This window comes from Trichechus manatus, unplaced genomic scaffold (assembly GCF_000243295.1).
Source record: "Trichechus manatus latirostris isolate Lorelei unplaced genomic scaffold, TriManLat1.0 scaffold00028, whole genome shotgun sequence".
NCBI lineage: Eukaryota > Metazoa > Chordata > Mammalia > Sirenia > Trichechidae > Trichechus > Trichechus manatus.
This window is the reverse complement of record NW_004443964.1, coordinates 514,587-526,061: the sequence shown is the minus strand read 5'-3', so window position 1 is coordinate 526,061 and position 11,475 is coordinate 514,587. Positions and strand designations below refer to the sequence as shown.

The 11,475-nt window shown below is 51.4% G+C and overlaps 1 protein-coding gene across 1 annotated transcript in view; it reads left to right on the top strand.

The window, feature by feature from the left end:
* The first annotated feature begins 6,362 nt into the window (after positions 1-6,362).
* The window catches only part of FN3KRP (fructosamine 3 kinase related protein), a 10,139-nt gene continuing 5,026 nt past the window's right edge, over positions 6,363-11,475 (top strand). Inside the window, exons 1-3 of the mRNA XM_004374070.2 lie at positions 6,363-6,525; positions 9,632-9,783; positions 10,100-10,191. Coding sequence (XP_004374127.1) covers positions 6,385-6,525; positions 9,632-9,783; positions 10,100-10,191 — 385 coding nt within the window. The 5' untranslated portion in view covers positions 6,363-6,384. The remainder of the gene's footprint in view (positions 6,526-9,631; positions 9,784-10,099; positions 10,192-11,475) is intronic.

The following is an 11,475-nucleotide window of genomic DNA, read 5'->3' as shown; positions in this document are numbered from 1 at the left end:
TTTGCTGATCGGGCACGAGTCAAAATGAGAAGAAACTGCTGCAAACATCCATTAATAATTCCAACATGGAATTACGAAGTATGAATCTAGGAAAATTGGAAGTTGTCAAAAATGAAATGGAAAGCATAAACATCAATATCCTAGGCATTAGTGAGCTGAAATGGGCTGGTATTGGCCATTTTGAATCAGACAATCATATGATCTACTATGCCAGGAATGACAAAGAGGAATGGTGGTGTATTCATTGTCAAAAAGAACATTTCAAGATCTGTCCTGAAGTACAACGCTGTCAGTAATACGATACTATCCATACGCCTATAAGAAAGACCAGTTAATACGACTATTATTCAAATTTATGCACCAACCACTAAGGCCAAAGATGAAGAAATTGAAGATTTTTACCAACTTCTGCAGTCTGAAATTGATCAAACGTGCAATCAAGATGCATTGATAATTACTGGTGATTGGAATGCAAGAGTTGGAAACGGATTGGTAGATGTGGAATGACATCAAGGACATCATACATGCAGAAAACAAGAGGTCATTAAAAAGACAGGAAAGAAAGAAAAGACCAAAATGGATGTCAGAAGAGACTCTGAAATCTGCTCTAGAATGTTGAGTAGCTTAAGGAAAAAGAAATGATGAAGTAGAAGAGCTGAACAGAAGATTTCAAGGGGCGGCTTGAGAAGACAAAGTAAAGTATTATAATGAAATGTACAAAGATCTGGAGATAGAAAACTGAAAGGTTAAGAATATACTCGGCATTTCTAAAGCTGAAAAAACTGAGGAGAGAATTCAAGCCTTGAGTTGCAGTATTGAAAGATTCTATGGGAAAAACATTAAATGACACAGGAAGCATCAAAAGAAGATGGAAGGAATACACAGAGTCACTGTACCAAAAACAATTGGTTGACATTCAGCCATTTCAGAAGTTAGCATATGATCAAGAACAAATGATACTGAAGGAAGAGGTCCAAGCTGCACTGAAGCATTGGCGAAAAACAGGGTTCCAAGAATTGATGAAATACCAATTGAGATGTTTCAGCAAACAGATGCAGTGCTGGAAACGCTCACTAATCTATGCCAAGGAATTTGGAAGGTAGCTGTCTGGCCAACTGACTGGAAGAGATCCATCTTTGTACCCATTCCAAAGAAAGGAGATCCAACAGAATGCAGAAATTACTGAACAATATTATTAATATCACACAAGTAAACTTTTGCTGAAGATCATTCAAAAACAGTTACAGCAGAACGTCGACAGGGAAATGCCAAAAATTCAAGCCAGACTCAGAAGAGGATGTGGAACAAGGGATCTCATTCCTGATGTCAGATGGATCCTGGTTGAAAGCAGAGAATACCAGAGAGATGTTTACCCGTGTTTTATTGACTATGCAAAGGCATTCGACTGTATAGATCATAACAAATTATGGATAACATTGCAAAGAATGGAAATTGTAAAACAATTGTGCTCATGAGGAACCTATACATAGATCAAGAGGCAGTCATTCAAACAGAACAAGGAGATACTGCGTGGTTTAAAGTCAGGAAAGGTGTGCACCAGGGTTGTATCCTTTCACCATACTTATTCAGTTTGTATGCTGAGCAAATAATCTGAGAAGCTGGACTACATGAAGAAGAATGAGGCATCAGGATTGGAGGAAGACTCATTAACAACCTGCATCATGCAGATGGCACAAGCTTACTTGCTGGAAGTGAGGAGGACTAGAAGCACTTACTGACGAAGATCAGAGACCACTGCCTTCAGTATGGATTACATCTGAACATAAAACAAAAATCCTCACAGCCGTACCAATAAGCAACATCGTGATGAGTGGAGAAAATATTGAAGTTGTCAAAGATTTCATTTTACTTGGATCCACAACCAACATCCATGGAAGCCGCAGTCAAGAAATCAAACAACACATTGCACTGGGCAAATCTGCTGCAAAAGACCTCTTTACATTAAAGAGCAAAGATGTCACTTAAAGGACTAAGGTGCGCCTGACCCAAGCCATGGTGTTTTCAATGGCCTCGTGCATGTGAAAGCTGGACAGTGAATAAGGAAGACCAAAGAATTGATGGCTTTGAATTATGATTGTGTTGAAGAATATTGACTATACTATGGACTGCCAGAAGAACGAACAAACCTGTCTTGGAAGAAGTACATCCAGAATGCTCATTAGAAGCGAGGATGGCGAGACTTTGTGTCACGTACTTCGGACATGTTATCAGGAGGGGCCAATCCTGGAGAAGGACATCATGCTTAGTAAAGTAGAGGGTCAGCAAAAAAGAGGAAGACCCTCAACAAGATGGATTGACAGTGGCTGCAACAATGGGCTCAAACATAGCAACGATTGTGAGGATTGTGCAGGACCAGGCGGTGTTCCGATCTGTTGTACATAAGGTTGCTATGAGTTGGAATCAACTCGATGTCCCCTAACAACAGCAATGGCAACATTTGGTTATGCCTCGATGTGCACCCCTTCAGCCTCCAGCACACCCGATTATGTGAGATTCTTGCCTGTGCGGGCCGTCTGTGTCCAGCATGGCCTTATTTCATTTTTGGCCAGTACAGCACAGTGTTGTGTACCGTGGAGTCATTTCCAACTCATAGCGACCCCTACAGGGCAGAGTAGACCTGCCTCATAGGGTTTCCTAGGCTGTAATCTTTACAGGGGTAGATTGCCAGGTCTTTTCTCCCATGGAGCTGCTGGTGAGTTTGAACTGCTGACCTTTCGGTTAGCAGCTGAGCACTTAACCGTTGCGCCACCAGGGCTCCTTAGTACAAGCTTAACTTAATATGTATACTACTTCATCAGCATATCCGGGCCATCTCCAGGAGAGAGGGGGTGGCTATATGCTGCTGGCCACATGCACCACTCTGCCCGTATCTGACCTGGCCCAACTCAGATGCTTTCTGAGCCAGGCTCCACCAGGTGCCGGTAGGGCAGTGAGAGTGACCGGAGCCTTGTCACCGAGGCAGAGATGATCGGGTTGACGAAGCACAAGTCAGAGTACAGGCAGAGAGGAGCCTGGGTGAGTCCAGGAGCAGAGTGGACACACACGGATGGACCCAGAGAAAGGGCTGCAGAGGAGCACACTGGAGCCCACCTCAGGGAGAAGGAAGAGTTGGGGACATTCACTTCAGGACATGGGGAAAGAGAATCTCGTTTGTGGAAGAGGAAGAAACCAGAGAAATGAAACCCTGAGAGAGCGAGCAAGGGGCCGAATGAACACAGCAAGAGGTTTTAGCCCAGATACCTGGACCCTGAGGAGATCGTGAGCTGGTTATTTGCTCTTTACTTGACCAAAGGCCTGGAGAGTTGGCACGTGGCTCACAAAGTATTTGGGAACGTGTGGAAGTGTGGGGTTAGAAGGCCATGATCCAATCTTAGGCCATTGGACAATGTGCAACATTTCTCATGGACTAGCTAATAAACACAAACTGTTAGTCTTTTATCTAATGCATAATAAATATCATTGTCAACACAATTTAAAAATATCCTTATATTTGACTCAGAAAGATAGCATTTGGTAGAAGCACAGCCTTGAGAATATTCATAATGGTAGTTGCATAATCAGCAAAATTCTCTGTGGACAAAAAAATGGGCCAATACATTGATATGATGAGAGTAATTCATTAAAATGAAAATGGAAACTGAAAAATCATTTACAAATGGTTTTAATGGACAAAAAAAGAAAATTGGTCAGAATTAAATTGGCTTAATAAAGTTCAGTCTTGAAAATACTGTATCAACAAACTGGTGGCATAATTCTGATGGAAACTTTTGTATTCATGACAGAGTTACAATATCCAAGAGGTCAGAACCACAGACGAAAACAGGGACATTTAGTCTCATCATCTTTGACACACTTAATGATTCACTTGCTCTGTGGCCTTTAGAATATGTTACATTCTCCTTGTCTCTAAAGTGTCATTAGTTTGTCAACTGCCATTTATTTCATCTGCTGTTTTGTTTTCTTTTTTAAATTGTGAAATGCAGTGTCCATACAGAAAAGTGCACGAAAACCCAGACACATAGACACTTGTACCATTTGGTAAAGTTATAAAATGAACACTTGAGTTATCAACCCCCCCACCACCACCCAGGTCAAGAAATACAATGTGGTCGGACACACAAATCTCCCGTGTGGCCACAACCACTGTCTAGGTGGGCTCCTCCAGAGGCCGACGAGGTACAAGTGCAAGCTGCTTACATGGGAGTGGTCCCAGGAAGCCGGGGAAGTGAGGCAGGAAAACCACGAATGGTGTTTGGGTGACTGGGGCTCACTCCCCTGGGGGGCTTGGAGGCAGGTGAGACACTGCAGACCACATCAGAGATAGCTGCCCCTGGGGGCATTCACCCTTCAACACTTCCCACTTGCCTTGCCATGGGCCAACACCAATGGCCAGAGAAAACCTTGGCAGAGTTGCTGGAGCCAGGGGCTGGAAGCCACCGTTGGCCCTTGGGAAACTGAGTCCCAGGGCATATGGGCGGGGCACCAACAGCCTCAGCTACAACCACTGTCCTGACTTTGCTTTATTATTTCACCACCTATTATGGATTGAATGGTGCCCCCCCCCCACCAAAAAAAAGATATGTTGAAGTCCCAACCCTGGTACCTGTGAACGTGACCTTGTTTGGAAATAGGGACTCTAAAGATGTTACCAGTTAACATGAGTAGGGTGGTCCCATGTCAGTGGTGTCCTTATAAAAGGGAAGAGAGGCAGGTGCAGAGGGAAGATGGCAGTGTGTTAAGCTGCAGCTGCAAGCCAAGGAATACAGGGGGCTGCCTGGGTTCAGCAAGTGTCCTCCAGGCGAAAGCAGTTTCTGACCTCTGTAACCACTGTGGGCTCCCACCTTCATCCAGATTTTGGGCTGATGCCTCTTGCCATCTTGTCAGCTCTTCAGTGCTTTTTACAAGGTGTATATTAAATATTTTAACCACCATTTCTGGTTGTTTTCAGCAGGAAGCTTGGTCCAAGTGACCTGTAAACAGAACTTTCTTCTTCATCTGCTCTTGTTCCTTGAACTGCCGATGCTCTGTCTCTGTCTTAGCTTCCTGGGGCTGCTGTGACAAATGACCACATACTAAGTGGCCAAAACAACAGCCATTTAGTCTCCCAGATCTGGAAGCTAGAGGCCGGCTCAAGGTTTGGCTGTGTTGACTCTTTCTCAGGCTCTGAGGGAGGCTCTGCCCCATGCCTCTGTCCCAGCCTCTGGCGGTTACCGGCAGTGCTTGGTGTTTCTCGGCTTCTGACAGCATCAGTCTCTGCCTCCGTGCTCACAGCTGCCTCCCGCTCTCATGTGATGTCTCTTCTGTCTCTTACAAGTATACGTGTCACTGGATTTAGCCCCCCCCCCACGTTCCCGGATGACCCCTGACTTAATTCCAGCTACAAAGACACTTTTTCCCAGTAAGGTCACCTTTACAGGTTCTGGGTGGACCATCCACTCCTGCACTCCTTGTTTTGACAGTTTATTATTGAAGGCCTACGATAGACAGCATTGGATGCTGTCATCAGAGAGCTCACGTCTAGTCGGGGAGACACGCTGGTGGGATAATTACGCTAAACAATGTAAGACTGCACCCGTAAAGGGGTTGCAGGCCAGTGGGTACAGTCAAGGAAGCCTGGGCGAGGTGCGATAAGAGCTGCGCCCTGCTGGCCACGAGGACCGCGCCTGACAACGCAGGATGGAGGCGCGGTCAACGCGAAGGGGCGGGGCCGGGGCGAGGGGGCGGGGCCGGGGCGGGTGGCCTGAGCAGTGGCGGGACGAGGGGTGGGCCAGACCCCTGGCGAGGCAAGGATGAGGGTCAAGGCAAGGGCGGGGTGGGGTGAGCTGGGGGCGGGGCCAGGCCAGGGGCGGGGCAAGCGCATTGCGATTCTGGCGGCCCGGGGCCTGCGAAGGAGTTGGCCGCATTGACAGCTGCGACGGCCGCGCTGCCGCCCCTAGCCATGCACTGCTCTAATAAGTGGCGGCAGACGGTAGAGCGCTGCAGCGTCGGGGTGAGTGCCCGCGGCACTCCTCGGAGCGCGGAGTTGGGGAGCGGGCCCCGCCGTTGCCGCGACCCGGTCCCGCCCCCACGTGACGTCGTTTCGCCCCTCACCCAATCCCTGCGCTCCTCCCCGCACCTGCCCGCTGTCGCCCGGCTACTTTTAGCCGAAATCCCTCGCTAATCTCAGCGGCTCGGTCCCGCCCCTACAGGACAGCATTCAGCCTCTCACCCAATCCCTGGGCGTCCCCGTGACTTGATCCCACCCCCCCCTCCTGACGCCTCCTTCCCTCACCCAATCACGGCCCTCCGGCGCATGCCCAGTCTGTCAGTTGTTGCCGGGGTTTCCATCCCCGCCTCAGGCGGCGCGTAGCGGGTCTGGGAAACATGGAGGAGCTGCTGAGGCGCGAGCTGGGCTGCAGTTTCGTCAAGGCCACGGGCCACACGGGGGGCGGGTGCATTAGCCAGGGCCAGAGTTACGACACCGACAAAGGACGGGTGTTTGTGAAAGTGAACCCCAAGGCGGAGGTCAGGCCCGCCAGGGGCGCGGCGGGAGGCGGACGCGGGGACGGGATCTTGGGTCCCGGGATGCAGGCGCGGGGTCGGGGGTTGGGACCCAGCGTCGGGACCCAGCGTCGGAAGCCGGGGTCCGGGGAGGGGCCTCAGGGCTGGGTCCGGGTCCGAGGGGAGCTCGAGGGTCCGGAGTCGGAGTCCGCCGTCGCTGTGGAGACAACAGTGACGCTGTGAGCTGGGGGCAGGGATGGCGAGGAGGTGACCGGGGTTCCAGGACCCAGACCCTCCCCTCCCCAGCCGTGGCTGGGCTTGTGCCTCTTCCTCAGCGTTCATTCGTACAGTTATTTTAGTTTTCTTCTCAGAAACGAACCCAGCTCTCCACGTCGTGGGGTGATCTCACTCGGAAACCTTCCGTTCTCTCTAGACCTACAGGAGGCCACACTGCATGCTCCTTTTGTGGGAATTTGTCGAACGTTTGACCTTGAAACGACAGTTTACGTGACGCACCCCTTAACAGTGCTCACGCGGCGCGTCCCCTCGTGTCCACGCGGGGTTTCTGCTGACTTTCTCCTCACCCGCGCCGTCACGTCTCCGTGTTTCTCCCTTCACTAGCATTTGTGACAGCTCAGAACTTTGTGTTGATTTCAGGGGAAGAAGTATTTTCCGTTGGTTAAAACGGAACCACTTAGGAACCTTCGAAAACAGTGTTGTGCTGCCGCTGTTCCTTCAGGATCTTCCTGTTGCCGTCGAGGAGATTCCTGCTGCTGGCGACCCTGTAGGGCAGGGTAGAACTGCCCCATAGGGTTTCCCAGGAGCGCCTGGTGGGTTGGAACAACCCACCTTTTGGTTAGCAGCTGTAGCTCTTAACCACTGTGCCACGAGGGTTTTTCCGTCATGAAAGCTCATTTTCTTTTTGCTAATGTTTCTCACGAGCTCCTTTGTGTTGTTTGGTAAATAGTTCCAAACATGTTATGTCTTTTTCTAGCTTGCTTTGGAATTTGCAGTGCGAGTTATGTAAGTGTACAGGCCGTGGGATAATTATTTGCTGATTATGTTGAAAATAAAAGTACTTTTGTGCTTCGCCTCTTAGGAGGCAAAAACATCTTCCAGACTTTTAAGCGAGGCAGTTGCTCTCCTGTTTTCCTTCTCACCCCTGCTGCAGCTGCCCTGGTCCAAGATGTTTTTCCCTTTCTCTTGTGATTATTCTTATCTGTCCTTTGCACACTTGTGTAATTGGTTCTGCTGATACTCTGCCCGTTTCTTTTTGTAGCTCTGCACCACAGCTGATGCTCATTTTGCCTGGTTCCACTCTGGAGTAGGAGCGCTCTTGGCTTTAGTTAGAACCGTGGGACCACCCAGCAGTAGGTGTTGCTGTAAGGGTTCTTGGCCTCTGGCTGGGTCTACAGACCCTCCTCCCCCTGCCCTGCATTTCTCCTTCACGCTTCCCTGCCCTTGCTGTCCACAACCACTGCTCCAGCACAGATATAGCCAGGGCCCGTGCATTCCCTTCACCTTCCCAAGAGAATTCTTGGGGCCGAACATCTTCCTGTAAGACACAGTTCTTATCTTCCTTCTCAGGGGTTAACTCGCCAGGTTGTGAATAATGTTTATGAAGTGTTCAGGATGCACTGCGTAAGCTGTTAGGTGCACTGTGTATTAGCTGTTAACTCATTTAACCACGACAGCAACCCCATGAAATCTGTACTGTTATTCAGTCCATGTTACAGATGAGGAAGCTGAGGCACAGAGTTTAAGTAACTTGCCCAAGGTCACAGAGTTAGTAAGTGTAAGAATAAGTAGGAGAATATTCACAGCAGCTCTGTTTGTAATAGCCCCAAACTGGAGTCTCAAACGTCTGTCAGCAGTAGAATGCATGAATGCCTTTTGGAACATTCACAGGTGGAGCACATACAGCAATGAGGGCGAACTATTACACCTGCTCCTCACTTATCCACTGTCTTGTTATCCAACATTTCACATTTGCAACAATAGTGAAAAATCTACTATCCAATGATCTTGTGTGCTAATGATGTACGTCTGGTAGTAATGAATGCTGAGGTGCGAGGCAAGGGTAATGCTGGCTATGATGGTTAAGGTTATGTGTCATCTTGGCTGGGCCACGATTCTCAGTGGTTTGGCGGTTATGATGTAGTCATCATCCATTTTGTGATCTGATGTGGTCATTCTCCATTTTTGCATAATGCTGATTTTTGCATAACTACCTGGTCTTTGGAACCTAACCATGTCGATAAGTGAGGAGAGGATGTATTTTAAGGGGGGGGTGCCATCTAGTCTGGGAAGCTAGGTGAGAATTCTCTTGAGAATTTGAAACTGATAAATTTAAGTTGAAGTCTGAAGGATGACTAGGAAGGAGCTGACTCAATGAAAGATGGGTAGTGTTTGGACTGAGGTGGCACCCCAGGAGAGGCCTCAAGGCTGGAGGAGTCCATGAGACAGAAGCACAAAGTGCATGTGTGTGTGTGCTCTGTGTGCACGTATGTGCACATGCATGTGTATAGGGTAGAGCCGAGGTAGTGGTCCCAGGTGAGGGTGGAAGAGTGGGCAGGGGCCAGACCATGCTGCGCCTGTGTTGGGACAGAGGTGGAGAAGGGTTCTAGCTCCAGGGTGAGGCTGTCTTCTCAGAGGATCACTGCAGGGTTGAGGGCAGAAAGGATAAGGCAGGAGTCCAGGTGGGGAATGGCCGCTGCTGTCCTTTGGACTAGGACAGAGATGGTGGTAGAGACATTTTATGGTGCCTTGAGGTGGCACAGAACCCGGTGGTCCATCTAAGTGAAAAGTGACCCGGCTCCTGCATATGCAGCTGCGTGGAGGGAGTGGGGCACCTGCATCCTCTGTGGGCAGGGATTGTGGCTGAGGGGAGTCTTGGGGTAGATAGAGATGACCACGCACACAGTCCAGCCCGGCCGGGTGTTGGGTCTTTCCTCTCTGGGGAGTCATTGGTTTCAGCCATGCGTATAAATCCAGCCCAGCTCTGGACAGTGTATGCCATCTGCCCCTGTGTGAGAGGCAGCTTTGTGATCGCTGTCGCTGTCTGCTGGGTTTTCGGCCAGGTTACCGCTCTAAGTCGCGTCCTCATCTTGCTCCGCCACTTTTCTGACAGGCCCGGACAATGTTTGAAGGTGAGATGGCGAGCCTCACTGCCATCCTGCGGACGGGCACGGTGAGGGTGCCCAAGCCCCTGGCGGTCCTTGACGGCCCCGGCGGTGGGAGCATGCTGGTGATGGAGCACGTGGACATGCGGTACCTGAGCAGGTGCGTCCCGGCCTCCCCTGAAGCTCGTGCTTGGGGATCATTTTGAGGGGTGTTCACAAGAAGTTCTCGGGTTCCGCAGAGACTGGTGGGAGAGGACTCTGGGGAGATGCGGGTGAAGGCCTGGCCGTGAGCTTGGGTGAGACACGAATGACCACAAGCAGCAGAGCCCTCATCCCCCTCCTCCCCGAGCGGACTTTGGCTCCTCAGAACGTGTGACCTGCTTCCTGCGCCACAAGGCCTGCAGCGGCGCAGGTCTCCCGTTTGCGCGCCATCTGTTTCGTGCCTGGTGAGGGAGTGGCTGTCTTTGGTTTCACAGTTACGCCGCGAAGCTCGGAGCCCAGCTGGCAGATCTGCACCTGGAGAACCGGAGGCTCGGAGAGGCGCTTCGGAAGGAGGGCGGCACCGTGGGTATGGGCCTGGGGGGTAGGGGGTACGGGAGGGGGTTTGGGGGTAGGTGGGGAGCACACCAAGTGCAGGGGGGCCTAGCAGGAAGGGGAAGCTTGGAGAGGTGCTCCCGAAGGAGGGCGCCACCTTGGGTATGGGGTGTAGGGGCGCATGGGGATGCAGTGGGGAGAGGAGAGGAGGAGCAGCTGGGAGAGGGGCGTGGTGGGCACAGCAGTGCATTGACCATGGGGATGCAGTGGATGAGGGGGCACAGCTCCCTTGCGGGCTGTGAGGAGCCCACCCAGGAGAGAATACCAGCCAGCGTGGGCGAGGGGAGTCCTGCTGCAGTGCCGTGAGGTCAGTGCCGAGACTGCACGGGTGCCGTCCTTGCGAGGGGATCCTTGCTGGTCTCAGAGCCCCGCCGTGTTGTGGTACCCTAACCGCTTGCTCCCTAGAAGTACAGCACAAGTTTCCCTGGCTTTCTGTCCTAAGCCAGACCTCGAATCCGTGTCTGCTTCTAAAGAGCTGTCGTGCCGGGGCGAGTGTTGCCCTCACGGTCTGAGCTGGAGCTCGTGTGGCACCAGCACAGGGCTGTTTCCAGGGTCTCGTCCTCAGCACCTGGTGACCCGTGTGCAAGCGGTGGGGCAGTTCTGCTAAGCAGAGGGTAGCCAACACTCTAGAGAACAGCAGGATCCACTGTGCTCGATGGACAGACCCCATCCGTCCGTCTGTCTCCCCTGCGAGGAGCCACTGTGCTGGATGAACAGACCCCGTCCACCTGCCTGTTCTGTCCCTGAATGGACTTCAGTTCGTCATATTTGCTCTGGTTTCACGGAGCTGCAGAGGACAGGGGCCGTGTGTGTCCACGCACAGCAGTTTGTCCTTTGTAAGTGGCAGGTGCTGAGCCGACCCCTTAAAACCACGCTTTCCTGACATGTCCTGAGATGGACGTCTCCCCTCCCTAAAGAATGTCCTCCTTTTCCTGGACACTCCATTGTCCCCTGGCAGCCTCTGGAGCCACTGCCAGGAGCAGTTGGTGTCCTCTGGTGATTAAGTTGGTTGGCACAGTCCTCTATTTCTGGGGTTGGCGCTAGTAGGAGCCAGACCTCACGTGTGGAGACAAGGAGATGGGTGGAAGGGGCTCCCTGAGGTCAGGCCTCAGGGGTGCAGCTGCCCGTCGTGTGGGGATGAGATGGGTGGAGGGGGCTCCTCAAGGCCAGGCCTCAGCGGCGTGGCTACCCCTCGTGTGGGGACGAGATGGGTGGAGGGGGCTCCCTGAGGCCAGGCCTCAGCGGCGTGGCTACCCCT